The 23,165-nt window shown below is 36.2% G+C and overlaps 2 protein-coding genes across 6 annotated transcripts in view; both read left to right on the top strand.

Moving 5' to 3' along the window:
• The window catches only part of tax1bp1b (Tax1 (human T-cell leukemia virus type I) binding protein 1b), a 1,153,251-nt gene that overhangs the window by 780,707 nt on the left and 349,379 nt on the right, over nt 1-23,165 (top strand). The gene's annotated exons all lie outside the window — the stretch shown is intronic.
• Nucleotides 1-23,165, top strand: part of creb5b (cAMP responsive element binding protein 5b) — a 403,670-nt gene that overhangs the window by 257,914 nt on the left and 122,591 nt on the right. Inside the window, exon 1 of one of the 5 annotated variants that reach the window (XM_028818225.2) lies at nt 6,686-6,816. The exons of the other annotated variants lie outside the window; for them this stretch is intronic. Within the exon in view, the coding sequence (XP_028674058.1) occupies nt 6,806-6,816 (11 nt within the window). The 5' untranslated portion in view covers nt 6,686-6,805. Of the gene's footprint in view, nt 1-6,685; nt 6,817-23,165 lie in introns of those variants that run through there. 5 annotated transcript variants of the gene reach the window in all.

Genomic DNA, 23,165 nt, shown 5'->3' with positions numbered 1-23,165 from the left:
ATGTATGGGATGAAACTGGAGTACTCAGAGGAGGCCATATACAGACGCTCCACAAGAACAGGATTCAGGTGCAGGATTGTAGCCGAGGAAGCTGTATCGCTGAGCCAGAAGTTCTGACAGCTGCAACCTAATGCAGTCTATCTGCCATAGTTTTAATTTTGAATTTTACATGTTGTATTTAAGATTACCTCTTGCTATATCGCCTAGTCTGCATATTATCTGAGAAACATTTAGTTGTTCTTGTTTAGATGTTCTTTTCAGTTTAATTTCGATGATTATAAAAAGTACAAAAACCTCACCCAGGCAGGTTTCAGTAAATGAATCAGTGGAGGAATTTTCTTACCTTGCACCTTAATATTTAAAATGGAAGTGGCAACTCAATCAGAAGGTAATAAGCTGACACTTTGTCAAATCTGTTGAAAAGCTCTCATATGTTAGTAGCCTAACCTGAGAGGATGCGAATGCTAGTTGAGTAGTTTATTTAACTGAAAGTTTGGAGCTTTCAGTTGAAGTGTGCTTTCAGTTCTTCAGAGACCTGTGAATTTAAAAAATAATATTAGTGAATCTATATTTAGGCACCTAATTATTGGATATTTTGTTCTGCTTTGGACACATTTGAGAAACAGAGAAAACAGTTAAACTGTCTGACTATAAAAGATTACAGTACATCAATTGGAACTAATTTATTTTGCTGCATTTTGACTAGCTTTTAACTTTATATGGATTTAAAAATACAGAAGTCTTATGCTGAATAGCAGTTAGGACCCAAATGATATACATTCTATGTTGATAAAATATGCAGCTCGAAGATTACATTCTGGTACACAAATGCATTAATTATTCGAACACTGTTAAAGTTGGTCAAATGTTTCTGCCATCTTTATCTCGATCAAGCTGTGTTGTCTGTTTTTGCTGAAGAGTTAGACTACTACCATTTTACATTCTTAAAATTCTGAAATCTAATCCCCTCACTGTTTTTTTTCAGTATAAATGCTTTGTAGAGCCTACTCTGGAACAATATCCTCATAATATAGAGATTCTGGTTCAAGATCCAGTTCCCTATATTTAAACCACCATTTTTTGAGTAATGATTTATTTCAGAATGTTATTTTAAACTTGTTATTTTGTTCAGATATGCCTGGATACTGTTTCTTCTTTTGCTGTAATGTGATCTGCTTTCTAAAGTGCTTTGTGATAGTGGTCACTAATAAGTGATTGAATAATTTATAGCAGTTGCTGCTTTGGCCTTTATATTCAGATGAAACCATTTTGTTAACAGTAGTTCTATAGTACTAAAAGTTACAGTATTAGAAAATAATTTATACAATTATAAATAGGTAAAATAACAACCAAATACCAAACTTTGTATTTATTACACTGGCTCATTTTATGAGAAATAAAACATTTCAAGGCTGTGTTAACAAGTGTCATCATACTTATTTACTTGTACTGTATACTTACCTCATCTCATTCCAAGCATTAAACAGGGTGTGGGTTTGTCATCTGGGAAATTCTGAGGCTCAGCCCAAACCCGCTATCCTCCAGTGTGTAATTTAGCTGTCCAGGCATTAGCCTGTAGTTTTCTTTATCACCACCCAATCGACTTCTAGCAGTGGTGCTGGGACATTTTTATTGATTGACTGATTGACCGACTGACTGGTATCAGTATCAATCATTGAGTGATTTGTTTAATTCTCTTTGTTCACCTGGATTTTTTTTTCTCTTCTACCTATAAATGCAAATTTTGATTGGAATTATAAATTGTTCATTCATATTAAACTCAAGCATATCTTTAGGAATAAACTGTATTTTCTTGCTGCTTGCAATTTCAACTGTGACTATCAAACAGTTTTTTTTTTTCTTACAGAATTTTATCCCTAGAGACATGCAGGTTAGGGTAATTGGTAAGTCCAAATTAACCCTGTGTGATTGTGTGTGTGGATGTTTATGTGAGGGGGATCTGTGATGGACTGACTCACCGTCCAAGTGTCCAGTGCTACAGGGATATCCCCTGACATGCCATGACCTTGAACTGGATTAAGTGGGCTATGTTCTGTTTTTTAACAGTGTGTCATTTCGTCTGTTCAAGGGTCTTAATGAACTTTGGAATACATGAAAAACATAAAAATTACAAGATAATAAAATATCAATGACTTTTCTAGAGAAAAGCCAAGCAAAATGACACCTTTTATTGGCTAACTAAAAAGATTACAATATGCAAGCTTTCGAGGCAACTCAGGCCCCTTCTTCAGGCAAGATGTAATGGCTAACACGGTACAACACCCTAGTACTAATGACTTTTCTGTAAATCAACGTGCATTATAACAAAACTAAAAAAAAAAAAATATATTGAAAACCATTGGGATGGACTACTGGTCCACACACACATCCACACCTATATTAACACTGGGCTAGCTTAGAGTTGTCAGTTAAACTTGTACATCTTTGGAGATTTGTGAGGAAGAGAATGGATAGTGGAGCTGCCTTAGATCCCAGTATTCTGGTTTCAAATCCCATGCCTACTCATTATCTTTATGGAGATTGCTATTTCTCCCCATGTCTGCCGAAGCTTCTGTCAGTTCTATTTCAAACAAGAGTTTGTGTAGCGCACTATCTTTTCCAAAGACTCTTTTGTTACATTCCACACAGTAGGAGATTACTGAAGCTGGATGCAAAATATTGGCCTTTGTTAACCCTAAAACTGATGCCATCTGTATATTAAGGAATTAGTATAAGATAAAATGTTAAACAAAGTGTGAGGTGATGGGAGGATTGCTTCAGGGATCTGTATTAGATTGTTACTGTGAGTGATTATTTTGTGATAATCACAATCTAAACAATGCTTTAGTATCCAGCCTTTATTTTATATTATTTATTTCTATTACAAACACAGTATCAATGCATTTCACATATTATAACTGTTTACTTATCCAAGGTTGACTACAGCAGGTTAAGGCAACATGCTAAGGGTCACACAGTGGTCCTATTGTGGGAATTAAACCAGGAGTCTATTTCCTTTGCTACTATACCACATTGCCCACTTTTCATGTAACAATTGTGTATTGAGAGAACTCAAATGAGACTTCCAATGACTTATGGTAAAGCAATAATAGCATTCAAGAGAAAGTTTGTTCTTTTGAGAAACAAAATATTGTGGTTGATATGGCTGGAATTCACATTTCTATGGGTTACAAAACAACTTAAAAGCTGAAAACCGTGCTGACAAGAGATAACATAAATATAACATGAAGCAAACGTAAAGTATGTCAGTTGGAAAATAAAGGAATCAGAAACAAGGTGAGGGGTGAAATGTATAGATATACTGTACATCAAAACTGAATAGACAAATGGAGTGAGTTACAGACAGTGGATAAAGTGTTCAAAAATGATTGATCATGCAAATAAATAATTATAAATACATTTACAGCCACATATTATTCTAATTTTGTCTCTGCAATTCTGCTTCTTCAACAGTTATATTCTACCATGGCTTATATCAAATGATGTTCAGCACAAAAGTGTGCCAAGCGTATGACATAATCATCTGATTTGAGTATGTACTTGTTGTGATTCAAAACACGTGCCAGCACCAGTGATACATGCATAATCAAATCATATTATTTTTTTATGTTACGTGTACTCAAAACATATTTTTTATAGCCAGTGTTAGCATATATACTAAGTAATGTGTAGACACAATTGTTTAACAACAGATTTGCACTCAAATCTTAAAACAATTTTTTTCCTAAATGGTACCTATTGTTCACCTATTTATTACATTCTATGTTGCTACTTTACATGGCCAATGGAGTGAGATTCATAATGTATCAGCATAGTGTATCTTGGTGAAGTGTGCACATAAAAGTTTAATTGTACTTTTACACATACAGTAGCAATAAATCTGAACTGAACTGATTACCTAGTCTTTTATTTGGCCTTGGCCACCAGCATGTCAATACTAAGTTCACGATGCTGATCAACACTCAGCATTAGGCTTTTTATGTGGTTTATTAGGTGTGTTGTGTGCATGCATGATAAAAAATACTGAGAAAATGAAAAGGCAGATTATGCAATAGAACCAAACCCCAGTATGAAGTGCCACAAACCAAATTTTATAGGGCATGCTGAGTCACTCTTACTGAGGATATGGTAATAAAAGAACTGAGGACAATGTTTTTGAGTAATTAGTAAGTTTCATTGTTTCTTCATGGTAGACATTTACTTGAGCCCATAATATGATGAGGTAGTTCTGAGTTTGTAGCAGTTTTAAATCAGCTTTTAATTATTTGTATTACAGGTAGTGAAAGACTGTGAATGATGATATGACCGTTTTATTCAGTGACTATTTTATAGTTGTCTGCAGAATAGAGGCAGCAATTCATAATCTGGACATTAGCGTTCAACAACATCAGTAACAGCACTTGGAGACAACTTTTTGAAGTGAAAACGTGCCTCAGGGGCTGAAGGTTGCTATTAGTTGAAGCGCACAGCTGGTCTCCTTTTAAATTGGTGAATATCACAAAAATATTTTGCTTTTTTGCATCTTTTCTTTCCTGAAACGGCATGCACATGCTGTTTTGCAATATGTGTATTATCTCAAGATGTGGATCAATACTCAATACACACTCTAGGCTTGAAAAATGAATGCATTTGGTAAGTTTTACAATTTAGAAAAAATGCTTCACTTTCCAACACAATTAATATATACCACAATTGTGAAGAAATACCTTTCACGTGAAAAATTCCAAACTTTCCCCTTAACAGTTGACAGTTATAGTATTTAAAATTTAAAAAAAAATTCTTAGTAGTGCATACTGCTGTAAAATAAGGAAACATTTAATGTAATAATGAAACTGTGATGCGAAACATAAAGAGCTTTTTTATACATGTTTAATGGATATCTAAAATGAACTGCCTAGTCATATTTTTTAAACAAATACCAGTGTGTAAGACTTTTGAGGTTTGGTTTTCCACTTAAGGCACTGCAAGTGAGCCAAGTGCTCAGAAAACCTAGAAGGTAGATGGATTAATATTAATTTATAGATAACAGATAATGTACAATAAAAAAGTGCCTACTGTGAGACAAAAGTAATTATGGTGACAATGCACATGAACATGAAATGTTTTTAGATGTTTGTGACTTATATTCCAAATGAAAATTAGTGTATAGAAGGACTCTGTGTGTGCCATTGTATCAGTGTGATGATGTTAATTGTTAAGCTACTGATAAATGATAATGTTTCTGAAGATTATTCCTATAAGTTACATTTATGGAAAAAGATGATCAGCTGTGGCAATCCCTAACGGGAATAGCCAAAAGAAAAAGAAGAAGACGACTCCTATAAGTTACCCTTATAAGTGTATAGCCTCCTTTCTCTCATCATTTAACTCCTGAATATGCTTGCCTTTTCAAAAGTTGAATATTTGGTGAAGGCTCCTACATTTGAATTAGCATAATAGTAGAAGATTGATAGAGCAAGTACATTAAGAACAGGGTATCAGGACTTTGAAGGCTAATGTGAACACTGCACTAAAGCAACAAGAAGAGGATATCTTTCAATAGATTTTCCATCTCCAACATATGGGATACATTTAGTAAAACAGATTATGTGAGATAAGCTGGACTATATAGCAGCTCAATCTATTAATTGTACCTTATCCTTTAAGCAGCCTATGTCCAGATCTAATTCCTGATTAACAATGCACTTTAAGTCCATGCTATAGCTTTCTCCTTTTTGTAAGCCAGAAAGAAACTGAAGTCTCTCTGTTAAATTCTTCATTTATACCAGGCCAGGGTCATGTGACTGGAAGTGCTGTGTTTCACCTTGTTTATAAGTTTGTGGGTGGGGTTATCTCCTGATATCTTTGGGGTCCTTTCTGAGGTGTTCCATTTGGTGGTGCTTCTGATTCCTTCCTGGAATTAGAGAAGAGCATGCTTGGAGCCACCTGGAGCCCTCTGCTTTCTCCCCTTGGTTTCCACTGCTCCCAGGTCATTCCTCACAAGAAAGCAGAGCAGCCTGTGAAATGGATACATGGTACAGACACTGGCAGAAGAGTATGATTATATTGGAAGGTGATATTGTATATTTCTTATTTTAAATGTAAAAGTTCTAAAAGTAAGATGCATTTTTGACTATGCTTTGCCTATGTGCTAGAAGTTGTCTCTTACATGCAGCCTGCTAGATGAATAGAAATAATAAGTGTGGTACTGAGGTGGATTAAAACGTATGAATGCTGTATTTAATAATAAAAATCAGACTGGTAAAATGTCATTAATGTAGATTTATTTTATCAGATCCTTATTGTTCCTAAAGTCCAAGGGCTATAACACTTTCTTTTTATTTGTAAGATTCTGATTAAAACCGTACTGACTGTTTACCCTGATGTGAAGGCAGCTGCTTGCTGTTTGAGGCGGCTCTGTTTCTCTGACTGTTTACAGCGTTTCCAATAGTGATCTCTCCACCAAGACTGTGTGTGTGTCTGGAACTTCGCCTGGGGCTGTTTTGGTTACATTTTAAAGTTTTTAGCTGCAGCTCTTCTTGCCAAATTTAGTGGTGACTTCATTGGTACGGAGTGAAGCTTGTGCTGTGCTATTTATTTATTTATTTATTTTTATTTTTGCAATGGTGGGGGGTGTAGTGGCGTAAGACAGAGAAGCCAAGAGCATTACATCATGTTTTGGACTTGAATCAAATGGGAAGGATATGACTCACTTGGGCTAGTTAAGCTTTGGCTCGAGTTTTCTTGATACACTCATTCCAAGGCTCTCATGTTCTGAGCCTCTGCAGGGAATTCAAGCACTGTGATGGCCATGAGGTTTGTTTTTCATTTTCACTCTTTTGTATCTGTTAATTTCTGTTAGTAGCATACTGGTTATCATTACAGCATAATGTGGTAAAACTGACTCCAGAGAAGTGCGATTTGTGTATTTGATTAAATACCTTAAAATATTCAGCGAAGTGGGAGCAAAACTCATGTGCTGTCTGTAGGGAGAGTGAGAGAGTTAAGAAAAGAGCAGCCAATCCTGGAGTGATGATGTAATCCTAGAGCTGCAAGCCAGTTTGGTAATGTGAGAGCAAAGGGTCAGGGTTGCAATGCATTTACCTGGTCTCTGGGGGGTGTAAGTTTATTATCAATCGCTGTGACTATAGCCATGCCTGAGATGTAGCCTGTAATTATTTACAGATCTTAAACTACTCATTTCTGTTAATGTTTTCATTTTGTTTTGAAAATAATGTGGGTTTAATCCTCCTGCACTGTAAAGCTGCCAATGGATTTAAACACTTTTCCCTATCTGAACAAAAAAGTATGTGTGCTTCATATGTTTATAACACACCTTGTTAGCAGACAACAAGATTGTTAGCATCATCCTTATATGCTTTTAAAATTTCAAACTTTTAACTGCCAACTGCAACTACTGTTATAGACTTGTCTAAGATATGAGAGTAAATACGAGCAGCAAGTACCCTTCTGACGAGGCAGACTCCAAGTAATCCAGGTAGTTTGCAAAGTAAGTAGGGATGAATCCTTTCATATACTTTTCAAAAGGAGAGTTGGAATAATCCCTCATTGAATTTGCTTTTCATTAAATAAATGAGGTCTAAAAGAAAAGTACAAATTTGAGCTCAGTAAAATATGTAATGCTATGGTATTAATTAACTATTTTATTCCTGCAACACTAAATAACAAATATTTACTTTTTTTATGACCTTCAGCTTTATTAACAGTTTTAATTAATACATATCCAGACAGTCAATTACTGTAGGTGCAAAAAGAGTACTGTGTTATTAAATTAATTCTTTAACACTGATGCATATTGAACTGCATTCTGCTTGCATATAACAGCGTGATGCTTACCTGCCGGAATTGAATTTAAAATAAAATAGTGACGCACGCCTTCACTGTAATCCAATACTTACTGGTAAAATATCTGACTCTGAGTTAAGCTGCTATACACAAAAATCAACTGGTGCTGAATCCTTCCTCATTATAATGTTCATTTCTGCTTTAATTTATTGTTAAACAGGTCTGTGAAAAGCACAAACAATTGTACAAAATATAAAACACAATAATTGTTTGTGATGTGAATCTGAATACAACAAATACTTTATTAAATAAAACTTAAATTGAAGGCAGGAATTGCATGATAAACATCCATTAAAACTTCCATTCATCATTTTAGTTGTTTTATGAGTGTGTTCTGTAGATATAATTTTCCAGTTGATGTAGTACCATAATAGCACATTTATAGTAGTGCTTTACCAGCCAATCAACATTATAGTCAAACTTATCAGTTATTCAAAAACATTGCAGAATTGGTTGTTTCATTTCAAGTCCTCCATCTTTAGTCTATATACTGTAGACAAAAAAAGTATAGCTCACTAGTAAGTGTTTTCTGAAGCTTGGCCAGAAGAGAGCCTCAAAGAAAGCCAATCCAAGGAAGTATTAAAGCTTTCTCACATCTAAGGGATGATTGGGTTTAAGGTAAGGTGGAGAGTTGGGGAAAAGCCACAGTGGGAGGAGGAAGAGTGAAAATTGTGTTACATTGCGAAGGGAGACAGGAGCTGAGAAAGTAAGTTATTGATGCTACTTAGTTCCTGAGCAAGTGAACGAGCCAGCCCACCAGACCGACAGACAGACCTGTTTTTTTGGTTTTATTTTTTAATTTATCATTTTTGCTCATGCTTGCATTTTATTTAAAATATTAACACATTTTTGACCTCTTGTGCATTATTGCTAGTATTTCACAAGTACATCCTTTTCTATTATAATAACTGTAATATACACTCAATGGATACACTTGTTCATAAATGCAGATTGCCAAAATCATGTAGGCAAAACTGAATCCACATTACTAACCGAGAATAAACCGGATATGGACGCAGGTACACAGCGATGGGACCATGAGACGTACTGCGCCTGCACACGTCCCATAAACCGCAAGCGAAGTCTTATCCACCACGAACGAAGTAGTCACGGCCCAAAAACGAAAGAGCTTAACTAACGTGAATGACAAATGAAGCAACAACGCACCCATAGCTAACGACTAACGACACAGCCACACAAAAAAGAGGATTCTGCGCTGCACCCCAGAGTCAAATGGAAGAGGCTACGGAGGCCCCACAGGTCCACAGAGATAGTACGGAAGGCGCGGGAAAGTACGAAAGGCGCAGGCGTCCAAAATGTGCTTCTGAATAGGACATGAAGCAACAACGCGCCACAAACTCTCCGTATTAAACGTACGGCATCCTCACACGTCCAAACCATATAGCATATGTGAATCACATTACAGTGATGCATTATTAATGGTACAACCACAGAAAACGCTCCGTATTAACAGTAAGTGCAATTATCCAAATTACTAACGGTAGACAACGGATAACTAATGGAGTCACGGCTCCAAAACGATCCAGCTCAACTAACGGAGCTACAAAAGCGAGCCCGCATGGATAAAAACAATAGACGTAGGCGCCTACAACGCGCGTCTGAAACCGCGGAAGCAAAACTGTCTCGGCTCCAAAACCAAACAGCTCCGCATGAACAAATACAATGTACATAGACGCCTACAACGCACGTCAGAAACTGCGGAAGCAAAGCAGGCACAGGTTCAAAACGAAAGACCACAACTGACGCAGACGCCTACAGCACGCGTCTGAAATGCCGCAAGCAATGCAGGCACATATCGCATACATTCATCAATGTATTTCAGGTTACGCCGACAATAATCTCTTTCAAATCTATTTCGGGTTACCCAAGACCAGGGGTTTGTGAGCGAAGCGAGCAGGGGGCGGAGCCCCCTAGTATAGATAGAATGCAGATATGAACAAGTGATTTAGTTGTTATTTGCACCAACACTAAAATTTATATGACACTTGATTTAAGCATGGTACAGTATGATTGTTATTGCCAGATGTTGTGGTAGAATCTCAGTAAACAGCAGCTCATCAACATGCATCTGCTCAATCTAGTCAGGAATAGTGACCTACGTTTACTACAGAGGTCTGCCCACTCCCTGGATCCAAATCTAGTTAGAGGCACCTTTGACAAAAGGTGGAATGAAAAGTCCCATGAATTAATGTGTGGACAAAAGATCTGCAGGAACTGTGTTATGCTATTAAGTAAGCGTGGGCCAGAACTTCTAATCATTGCAGCATCTTCTTGAATCTGTGCCTCAGATATTTCAGCCATAGTAGACAAATGTATCATTAAAGAATGTGTTATTGTGACACTAAAATTACACTGCTGTCAGTATGTGTTTGTGAGTACTTAGAGTATATAAGCGCAGCACTTGGCGTGACATCCTGACTTGTCACTGTTGTTGCCAGATTAGGATCTAGCTCCACCTTCAATTTGAAAGATGCAAGAGTGTTAGTTTGAAAAAGGAATGCCTGAAATTAATTTCTATTGAGTAGCCTTGTTGATGCAACCTTTATAAAATAATTCTGTAAATAAAACTCTGTATATGTTTGCATTCTACAAAGACATAGAGGTATTAGTCTGAGTTTGTAGTTATGTAATGTTACCTCATAGTGTAATATTCATGTAACCCCTCTATTAAACCTCACAGCCGCATGTCTCTTTCAGTTCCCTCACAGACTGTGAGATTGAAGGGCATACATTTGAACTTTGTAAATCTGAAATTCTGTAGCACATCATCTTCCATAGCCTTAACTGACTTTAAACTTTTAAATCAGTACGTAAATCAATAAAAAACTAGCCATTCACTTCATTTACAACTCTATAGTAAAGCCATGTTTGTTATTTCTCATTTCTGAATTGCCATACAGTTCCTTTTTTTTGCAGTTAGTTTTTAGTTTTTGAGACTTACACTTATTGTGCTTAGAACAAAAAACTATGACATAAAAATTATTTAAACTGTAGTTTCCACCATTTTATTAACCCTTTTTCTTGTAACAGAACTATTTCATTTCAGAATGCTCCCAAATCCACATGCACTTATTTATGGCTTATATGGGATCACAGATCAGCTTAAACTATACTGTACGTGTTTGGAATATGAAAGAAAATAAGTAAACATGTAGACGACATGTGAGCACAGGGGAATATTCACTCTACAAAAATAAGTGTACTGACGATCATTCAAAGGCTGAACCATGCATCTCTCATTCAGCAATGCACTGAGCTGTTATAATTTCCATTTATACAGTTTTTGGATCTGCATTATCCAATACAGGTTCACAGATAGATGCAATATCTATTAAAAAGGTACCCACCTTCAATTATATATCAGTCAATTACAGAGCACACTAAAATAAGATCTGCACACACTTTCCCATCCTAAAAGAATTTAGACTTGCTTGTAGTCTTTGAACTGGGGAAGTAAACCAGATTATCCAGTGGAAAGCTCACATGAATGTGAGAATACCATGGAAAGTTCAAACAGAGGGCGCCCCAGCCAAGGATTAAATAAGGGTGCAGGTGTTATGAAGTGACATTGCTACCTACTCTGCAAACATACCATTTAACTTGCATTTTGTGCAACCAAATATGCATTTTAGAGATGCCAAAATGTAAAGCATTCTTACAGTGTTTACTCCCGCATTTAGCTGTATCGATAACGGAGTTTTTTTGTAATGCAAACATCCTCACCGTGCTATAGAAAATAAATATGGGGAAATGTGCATTGGACTGAAGTATATTGTGTGTGACAGAGTAAAGGGTCCCCGTGACCCCTTGAACCCTCAGACCAGAGGTCAGACACCAGATAAAAGTCAAAATGAATATTTATTATAATAATAAGTGCACAAAGCACCACTACTCCACACTACTCCAATAAATCCAAGAACAATAATAATCAATAATAAACAATCCTCCACTCCCAGACGCGTTGCCACCCTACCACCCAGTTCAGCTCACTCGTATGGGGTTTCCCAGAGTTCTTTATAGTCCCTGACCCAGATAAAAAGTCCTTTTCTTCATCCCGGAAGCATGTCATTTCCTTTGTTGCCTCGCCTACGATGTACTTCCGGGTTATAGGGCACAAACAACTCTCTGGGCCTCCCTGCAGCGTCATCTGTTGGCTCCTGTGGTATCCAGCAGGGCTGTAAAGGAAAACTCCATCGTCCATGATTCCCTGCTGGTATTCGGGGCACTTCCATGCCGCAGGGACAGCTCCATCTGGTGGCCTGGGGGTGTTGGCCGGGGTGACAGGCCGGCCATATCCCACATGTACCAATGAGGAAAATCCAGATTTTAATTACATTTCAAAAATAGCCACAGTGGTCAAAAACAAAATGTAGAAATTTGCAAGCTTTTAAACATTTATGCAAATTTTGTACTATATAAAATCAAATAGCAATGTTTTGGAGCAACTGTTAACATTAGGGAAACATTCGCCAAACACATATTACATTGAATAAATGGAAATATTTGAACATTAACAGAATTAACATAATATGATTTTTAGAATGTTATATTTAATTTGTATACTGTATTGAAACATTTGAAACAACTTTGTCATATATAAGTTCACACAGATTTCATGTATTTATTGTAGCCTGATGTTAGTGTAGTGTGCTGTAGGTCACTGTGACATGGGGTTCAACTGTTGTAATGTTCTCAAGGCTGTTGTGAAGTTTTACCAAATTCACATTCTTTGTGGGTTCTAAAGTATAATTTGCTTTAAACAAAACTGGATAACTAACCTGGAGGGGGTGCCATCCTTACAACAGATGACTATGCAGAAATCAACATGACACCCTAAGTATAGATGATATTTGTAGGCTTTAAATTCATTGAGCAACAAAATATAGGTTTGGGAGGCATTTAGAGTTAAGTTCTAATAAAGCTTAGTAAGTTACGGGTAAGTAGGAACACAAAAGGCTTATAATGAAAAATTGTGAGGTGACATGCAGTCTTGTAGAGAACAGAGTGTGAGTTGAGAGAGACAGTGCTTCAATTGTAGTGGATATAGCTACTAAAAAAGCAAAAGCATTGATTGCACTAAGCAATCATGATGGTTTTTTCCTTTTCTTAATTTTACATAATTGCATAATTCATGCAAATTATGTATATAACATAATAATTATACATACTGAATATTCTGATATGTATTTCACATGGTACATATCAGAAGAAAACATTCAATTTACTAATTACATTCTTAAGTCATTTATATTATTTAGTAGCTCTTCAGCCATCACTCTGATGCTCAGGCAAAATTCAAGAGAGGAAACCCAACCTCAAATAAAACAGTTTGTTTATTAGAATATATTTAAATAGGAGGTCCAAAGACTGTTCTTGACAGTAAGTATAGTCATATCATTCCCAAGGATTTGGGAGAAATTGCACTACACCTTTAGGCCATCTATCCTGCAGTATATCAAGTGAGTCCGCCTCCCTAGGCAACAGAACAGGCAGCAGCCTCATGTGAGCTCTTAGAACAAATCCGATCTGATAGAGCCAGATGTTTTCATTAATCCCTGGAAACAAAATGAAACATACATCTTCACAAATTCCTTACTGTATTGTATCTCTGCCTCTCTTGACATTCTCAGATAGCCCTTTATTTGATAATGTTCTGGGTCAGGCTACATCAAGCATACAGACAAACTCTTACTGCAACAACAACAATTGCAATACAGAGAATAATTCAAGGTGATTTACAAATGGTAAAATGGTAATAAGTGGGAATAGAGAAAAACAATGATCAAATAAACTATTATACTAAGGGTCAGATGGTCATTGGGGGAAAAAAAAACTCCAAAACTCCAGTAGACGTAAAAAAATGCTGGCTGAGCATTCCATATATATGTAACAGACAAAGCAGAATAAAAGAGAGAGTCAGCCTGTGCAGACATCATCATAACACATGAAAAACAACCATAAACATTAACCATAAACAAGACAAGTCTAGGTGAGGCATTGCCTCACAGAGGCCAAAGGCAGCACATTCATTTTAGTCATAAAAATCTTGAGGTATCATACAACAAAAATCAAAAACAATATTGAGGATGTAAGATGGAAGGATCACCTTCTTAAAGTTTTGCTTTTTTAACTGTTAAGCCTGTCCCATCTCTCAGGTTTTATTTATGTATTCATTTGATGTAGAAGATACAATAGCTGCATACAATACACTTTTAAGCAAAAGTGAAACCCTTCCCTTGCCAAATTTAATTAAGTGTAAAAAGCTTTAAAAAAGTTGTACAAGGACAAACATAACATGAACATTTCAGCACATTGTATTTCACAATAATTGATCATTTGAAAAGAACAGATTAATCATACAATGGTGAATGTGGCATGTGCAAGAGTTTAGCTAGTACTGTGTAACTTTGGCACTTTCCAACTATTTACACAATCATCTTTACAAAACCATTCTAGCACAGAAATATTTTACACATTCTTTCATGCCCTCCTGCGACTTTGAGATCTCCTCCTGTGAAGGCCATTCTATAACCTTAACCATTCATTTTTTCCTGTAAGTATTTCATGGTTATTTCTGAGGTATGTTTTGGAATGTTGTCTTGCACACATATCCATTGTCTTTTCAGCTTCAGTTTCTGTTGATCTGGGTAATTGCTGTTTAGTATTTTTTTAATGTACTGGTATATTTTTAGAAAACTTTGTTCCAGAAACATTCTAACTAAACATTGTTTTTCATACTTCAGATGTTGACTTTTGTGATGAAACTCTAGGAAAAATTTTCTTCTGACCAATGTTCAATGCAGTTTTTTTAATACCAACTGTACTTCAAACCTATAGACCACCATTCTTTTTAGATGATAGGTGGACTTTGCCATGCTTATTTGACTCGTATTTCTCTCTTCCATTTTCAATGATGTTTCTGACAGTTGAATGTCTGTGCTGGAAGTGTTTAAATATCTTTTTACATCCTTCCATTGCATTACAGAATCAATTATCTTCATTTTCAAGTCATTGGCCTGCTGCTTAGAAAAAGGCTGTTGTTGTTGCAAATATGTGAAACATCCTGAGAGGTTAAAAGCTTAAGTATTGTCTTCAGCTGGCTTTTTGGTAGGACTATTGAGTTAATCAGGTTTTGAGTCTTTATATTATAAAAGTATGAATAGGTCAACTGGAATTGTGTCCAGTCTTTTCCACATACTACATTCATGGTTGTCTGGTCACATAAACAAATAGTAGCTGGTCATTTAAATGTGCACACATATTTTCTGTTTAAGATTGTATTCTTCAGAGAGTGTTGACATCTTTTCATTTTGAAATTCTGTGCAACATGCAGTTTGACCTGGGGTGCCCAGACCTTTTCATACAACTGGATATGGTTGGTTTTGGCAAAGTATAGTGACCAGATATACTACAAAAACATGTTAGTTCTTTTCTTTGGTAATTTCTCCTGATTTTATGCTATATTACAGTTATTAGAAGGTGTTCCCATTTTTGATACTGAACAGCTGCAGTGACAGAAGGTTTTGTTCAACCCATTTTCTTAATTAAATCTTAACTTGCTTGCTGTTAAATAAGCATGTCATTTAATTGGGCTATTTGTTTGTGGTCTGTCTCTGTCACATTCGAAATTCCTATCAGTCTGTAGTATACATTTTCTGAGAAAAGTAAGAAGCTGAAGCAGTCATCTAATTAAATGTAAATGTAATCAAGTAAATGAATTAGTCTCGTTAAATTTTCTATCTACTTTTCCTGGAAGGGGTTGTGGTTGTAGCAAAATTGATACAACTAAACCTCCAGATCCCTGTCAACAGTCTCCAGCACTTTATGGGCTATTTCCAGCCACTCTTAGGCCAAATAAAAAAAAAAACAAATTCTTGAGCATGTTCATGAGGGCATGCGTTATAACGTCTGATACACCTGTAGGAAACATCCTGTACAAATAAGCTCAACTGACTTGTCTCAGTCCTGAGAAACAGCAGTTCTGTTCTTGGGTACTCCCATATTGATTAAACCCCTTACACTATTATGGAGAATAACCTGATGTAGGCTGCTTGTATCTGTGAGCTTTTATTTTTGGTCACTGCTTATAGCTCATGACAATAGGTATGGATGGGTATTTAGACTGAGCAATAAATTGAAAGCTTCAAATATATCACTTCATCAGCAGCATCCATTGCAACATGGTCAGTACTACATCTGTTACACTGATCTGTTAGTCATTTTCATGTTTACCTTTACCTACACTCAAGACTAAGACATCAAGGCATATGTACACTTTCGCTTAGGGCAATTTTCCTCTCTTCGCCTATAAAATGCAAGTCACTCTTTTCTAGGAGAAGACCATGCACTTAGGCTTTGAGAAGCTCATACTGGTTTAGGTTTTCTTACTGTAAACTTTGAAACCAAACCACTGCCTTCCATGCAGTGTTGCACAGTTGTGTTACCCAAGGTGCACCCTGAATATCCAGCGCTTACAGCATTTCTGTCTGTATTTCAAATATCCTTGCAACTTGGCTGTTTTATGAAGCTGCTTTACCGCTGCAAGATCCTCAGCCATAGAACTCGATGGATGGATAGATAAAAAGATAGAAGTACATTTGTCCCCAGATGAAAAGTCGGCTTTTTACAGAAGCCCTTTAAATAAATAAATACATAAATAGATAAATAAAAATAAGTAAATAAATATACACACACACACACTTTGGTCTGAACACACACTGGAATTACTATAAAGCAATAAAAATTTCAAAAAAAGAAAAGTTCTGACTGTCACTGTCCCAGTGAGGCATTATTCAGGTGAACTGCTATTGGTATAAAGGAGTCCTAGTAGCTTTTCTCGACACACTTCTGCTGAATGATTTGTTGACTAAAAGTGCTCAGTGTCAGTGTGTCACAGAGAAGATGTACAGTATTGTTCATAATGGCACTCCTTTGCTACTGCCTCCAGGGGCTCCAGAGTGCGTCCTATAATTGACCTTGACCTTTTAATTAGTCTGTTGATTTGGTGCCCTTTCTTGAAGTGATGTTACCAGCCCAGCACACCACTGCACAGAAAATCACACTGGCCATCACAGAGTTATAGAAGACGTGGAGGATGTCACTTCCCACATTAAAGGAACGCAGTTTCCTAAAGAAAAAGAGCCTGGTCTGCTCCTTCTCATGTAGTTCCTCTGTGTTCCAAGACAAGTCCAGCCTGTCATTAATGTGGACCTCCAAGTACTTGTAGGAGTGGACCACCGCTACATCCACTGCCTGAATAGTGAAAGTCAATAAACAATTTCTTGGTTTAGCTGATTTTAAGTTGCAGACAATTTTCTTTGCACCAAGAAACATCAGATATGTCTGGCACTGCATCCCCTTATTCACCTAGTTTAAGAGGTTCTAGGAGTGCACTTTCAACCTTTTAATGATATAACTATCAACACTGGTACAACTTTTTTAAGAATAATTTGAGTGAGGTCATGCCTGCCCACCCTGAGTCAATGATTGGTTTCCCAGAACCAATAGCCTCCTACACAAGGTCCTTTACTGCAGCCACTACTGCAGCTTCCAGTTTCTTATTATCACTGTCAAATCAAGAGGCCACCTGGCAACAACAAACTTTCATCAGCTTGACACCTTCTCTCCTGATTTGTTAACAACCAGCTTTTTGGAGAGTTCAATAAATCAATTAATTATATTTAGCACTTTACTGGGTTAACAACATTGTGATGTAAGAAGTGAACTGTACTAAATCAACCAAGATGAGAGAAAGAGAGAGTAGATCCACATTCCAATAGCTAATCACACTGACAAAGTCCATTGCATCAGGATCTCTAGAGCCTATGCCTGTCACCTTGTTTGGCTGTCATTTTACAGGTGGTTAGCCCTCACAAGGCTCCATGGATCTCCTAATGCTCACTGGCAAACACCACCCACACACTTGTTTCCCAAAGTGGTTCCTTTTTTCATTATTTTAGGCGAGGTTCACTATGAATTATTTGGAATTATCATGATGGATTGGTCTTTGTCTGCTCCGTCTCTTTAGATCACTTTACTAAGTGTGTATTCCTCTCACACTTCTTTTAAAAACAAACACGGTAGGGCTGGTTTTGTAAATGTTACTGTATATATTTGAATTCACATGTCTAATTAAACATATTCTATGAAAATATAGTTTAAAATGCTTTACCATTACTTTGTTTTAGAATGCTTACTTAAGAATGGCCTTTTTAATTTGTACACATTTCATTAATGGGTGTAATCATTTGCACCGCATTCTCTGCTTTGCCTCCAAAAAGGACCTACTATAATCTCTGACAGCTTTCCTATGTGAGAGGCTTTTTTAATGTTGGTAGATTTATTGGGTGCTTGCCAGTGAGTAACTTTTACTGTGCAACAGCTGAGCATTGTCAACAAAACCGTCTTTGTGATGTAACCTTCACTAGGAACTGCACATAAACAATTATTATCTTTTTTTTTTTTGCAAACAATTTTGACTGCCAAGTTTCAAAAGGTAAAATAAATAGGCTGAAGTGGTTTATTGTATTAGATTAAAGAAGTGTTTTTAAAAGTGTCTTACACTACATGTTGCACTGTAATCAATATTTTCTTATTATTTGAAAGAAGATAACATTCAAAGTAGAAATAATACACATAAAAATCTAATCTTCACTAACCCTGACTCGTAGTGTACCTTCTATCTTTCCCCAAGCTGATAATTATACAGGGTAAAGGATTTCTCAGTACTCTCAGTTGCTTTTTCCAGCCCTCAATAGTCCAATGCAGGGTACCAGAATCGTAAACACCAACGTTTGCTAATAACATAAGGGTATCAGAACTTCTTAGTCTAGTTCAGTCTTTCCCAGCAGCATTGGGTATAAGGCAGTACCCAGTACAGGATGGGACACCTGTCCAATACATGGAACATTCATGATCACTCTCACACTGAGCTACATTTTCAGAATTGACAGTTGGCCTAATACGTATATCCTTGAGATGTGGGATATGTCTACATCTGGGTTTAAAGGTCAAACAAAGTCCCCACTATCCACCATGCTATGATCAAAGTCTGCGAGTAGTAACTACCAGGATGTGATTCTCAGTAATGGAAACCAAATTAAAGATTCTCTGCAGAGCTGCAGCCTCGCCTGGATGAAAGGTGACGGCTATGTACAAGAAAGAGGTATCTGTGCTCCCTTATTCACAATGTTGCATTTAAGGTACTAATAGATGGATGGATGGAGGGAATTTAATAGATTCCTACTCTTGACTAGTTGCTGTTGATTATTTACAATTTAATAAATACATTTGCTTTGGGACTGGCAAATGTTTCACAGCTAGCTGTGACTACAGACTAATAGACCCAAGGCAGGAGTCCACACTGGTTGAAATTCTACTTTTGCATAAGATGGACCACATATAAACGCTCTGGAGAAATCTGAAGTTTTTTGGCAGTTTGTAGATAGGTGGATTCAGAAAGAAAAGGGCCTGGATCCTTTGGCCCATTGCAGGAAAACTGAGTTCCTGGAGGCAACTTGTATAAACATGGGACAAACAATAGTACAGCATCCTACAATAATAAAGCCACAGCTGTAAGAGCTATAAGGTACACTGCACCCCCATAACTAGATTGTGGGTTCGCTTCCCGGTTCCTCCCTGTGTGGATAGCGCTTTGAGTACTGAGAAAAGCACTATATAAATGTAATGAATTATTATTATTATTATAACTGTAGAGTGAGTGTACACTAGTGCAGTAATGACAGTTGAGAATTTATTTTGAACTGAAATATTTAGAATACTGTATTTCATTAAACATTTCTGTATTATTTATTAAACATGTATAGTAATTATTATTAAGCACAATGCACCATTCCATTACACCCTGATTATGCAGTTAAACATCTGGCATGTGTCACAGGGTTCTTTAGGCATTTTTAAACAGTACTAAATGTTACTGGACATTTAAGGGTTAATTCCACTGAACAGATGATAAAGAGCACTATGAAAGTTTTCATCTGCTGTGAATTATTGTCTTTTACCATGGATTGTACCTTGTAATAAATTTTGAGAAATCTGTTCTTCTTGAATAAGAGAACTTGCCTTTTTCGAGTAGATAGACTGTAAATTGTTAAGCAATTATAGACAAGTGGATGATATCAGGAAAAATGTATGAAAGGTCCAAAAGCTAGCAGCTTTAGTTATGATATGTTTTAAGTTATTTTACAGCTGCAGTTGCACACCTACAGTTAGGACTTCATAATTCAAGTTTATTAAATGAAATGATCTTGATTTTATAGACTTTTAATGTCAGCCTAGTAATTAGGAAGTGCTGGTATTTATATGTGTCAGTGTGTGATGGAGTGTTCTGTGAACTCATTATACATTAAAGCTAGGAAGAATTTTCTATGCCCTGAAGAGGATATTTTTCTAAGAAGGTATTAAAAATATCCATCCATTAAAAAAAAAAAAAAAAATTTATATAACCAGTATAACCAAAAGGTACAATGAGATCTGTATGTTAGGGTTAATGTATGGATACATCATACAGACATTTGGATATTTTTTTTTCATTTGCATTATTTTTTTATGTACTCAGGACAAGCAATTTTAGAAGATGTTTGATGTGCAAAGGTTTACATGATATTCAAAATTTAACAGATATTTTTAGCCTATGGTAAAATAAATTATACATTTTAAATCTGTCCAAATTTCACAACATAAATAGTACAGTATTTAGTATTGATGTGCCGCTTGCAGTGCTTTCTTTTGATGTGCGAAAACATTTAAGCTTTTTGAATGAGTTCACTTTGATGGTGACATGTATATTATTGATTGTGTAAGACATTGAAACTAAAATTGTCAGTTCATATGTCCTATAGCAGTCTCCTGATTATAATAACATACCTATCCATCTGGTTTTTTTAAGACACAATACAAGGTTGCTGTTGGCCAGGAAAGCATTAAACGGGGAACAGCCCTGGCAAGGGCATCTCACATGGGGCAATTCGTAGACACCAGTCAGCTTGACATGCATTTTGTTGGATTGTGGGATGAAGTTGGAATAACAGGGATTTGCACATTTAGAAATGAAGAGAATATGCAAGGTCAACATTGGCAGAGCCAGGGTGGGGAATGTGAGCCCAGGACCCAGTCATGCTAAACTTGTGCTTCTGTGCCACCTCTTAAGACAAATACATATATTTATTATACACATACATACATTATATATAAACAAGTATTGAAGTATTGGAGCAACATAATTTCTTATTTCACACCTTTTACTCCACAGTACGACTCAATCTTGCCAGTCCAGAAATACATTGCATTAAAACAAAACTTTTAAATCATATAATTTTATGAATAATTACAATCAACTGATTACTTTGAGAAGTGATGTTAACATTAATAAACAAGTCTATGCAAAGGTAAAATAACATTTTTACTGCTTTGTGTTCTTTATTGAGACTTAACTTTATCAGGTCACCACACAGAACAAGTGACCACAAAATGAATATAAATACAGTGCTGTATCGTACCACCCCATTCTTCTGGAGCGTTATCTCATACTGAAGAAGATTTCCTTTCAACCAGTTTTTAGTCCATCAAACATTTATGCAATGCTTTCTGATGTGCACAACACGGACAATTAATTTCTTACAGTATTTACAGACTCGGGATGGTATGTGATGCCAGTGGGAAAAATTCTGTGCACTACACCCTTTGAACTCTAATTTTATAAAAAACCTTGAGAAAGCTGAATTAAATAACCCATTGAGCAATACACTGAATATCATAGTATTCTCTAATTATCTGTTTTTAGATCCTTAGGTTTTTTTTTTTTTTTGTTTCAAGTTTCAAGTTCTGGATATTTTCTAGTTGTTGTACTTTTTATCAATTTAGAGTGACACTAATGTGTTATTGTATATAGTAATTATTAACTATTATTAATAATTATTATCACATCTGGATGGTGCCTTTATCCAAGGCAAGGAGCAGTAAACGTTTACATACATTTTTAGGCAATTAGATTGAACTGGCAGCCTTGTGGTTTTAAAGTCCATTGCCTTAACCACAAGGAGGCACCGTAATGAAGCAGTCAAGAACTTTGATTAAAAGTTAAATTAATCTTTAATATTATCATTACTAGATAACACTGTAGCCTCAAGAATCCTGGCTTCACACCTTAGTCACATTAACTATTTTTTAACTAAGTCTCCCTATCTTTTTTTTCCAAATGCTCCTATTTTCTCCCACATCTTAAAAGTAATGTATAATAGGTTAACTGGTGGCACTATATTATGTTGGTGTGAATGAGTGTGAGTATATGTGCGAGTGTGACTTACACTAGATTGGCAACCTGCCCTGAGTTGGTTTGTGCCTTACATTCAGTGTTTCTTGGATAAAGCCAGGCTGCCTGTGACCCTCACTGGAATTAGCATGCTAAGCAAACAGACAGCTGATTAGACTGATGGAAGTACTGTACTGTTCCACCTACTACATTCATGAGCAGATGAAAATCCCTTGAGTTAACCTATTTGGAACTGTATGTCGACTTGTCTTTCTTAAGTCGAGGGATAAAGCGGTTTTTGCACTAGTCTGAATTTTCTGCAATTTGCAGGGACTAATTCTTAAGCATTATCAGGAAATAGGTCAAGATGATTAATATCTATCTATCTATCTATCTATCTATCTATCTATCTATCTATCTATCTATCTATCTATCTATCTATCTATCTATCTATCTATCTATCTATCTATCTATCTAAATAATGTATACTGAGGTGAGAAGCAGAATATTCTAAGTATAAAAAAGTATAAAAACTTTAAAAGTTTTGCCCAACTTTCAACATCATGTGAAATGCCCCACCAGAGTGGAGAAAACTTTGGATCATTGCTACACAAAATTCAAGAGTGACTACAAAGCCATTTCTATGCCTTCACCCAGGAAATCTGATCACTTCACCTTTATCAGGAATACAAAGATCACACGTGAAGCAGTAGAGATGCATGAGGTCTACCGATGGAATGACCAGTGTGCGGGCTTGCTTTAAGATGCTTTGACTGGGATGTGTTCCAATCCAGCTCGAGTGACATCAGGGAATTTACAGAAGTGGTGATGAGCTTCATGTTATGGCTGTTAAGGAATGTTGTCTCTTTGGTTACTGTTAGGAGCTTTCCTAATCACAAACTGGGGGTTAATATATCTGCTTGTACTGCTGAGTATAACTGTGGTCTTGTTGGATGACATGTATGAATACAAAGCGGCGTCATACAGGTTAAGTTGGGTGGTGAAGCAG

This window comes from Erpetoichthys calabaricus, chromosome 13 (assembly GCF_900747795.2).
Source record: "Erpetoichthys calabaricus chromosome 13, fErpCal1.3, whole genome shotgun sequence".
Lineage (NCBI taxonomy): Eukaryota > Metazoa > Chordata > Cladistia > Polypteriformes > Polypteridae > Erpetoichthys > Erpetoichthys calabaricus.
Note: the sequence above shows the minus strand (reverse complement) of the source record. Positions and strands in the feature narration are given on the sequence as shown.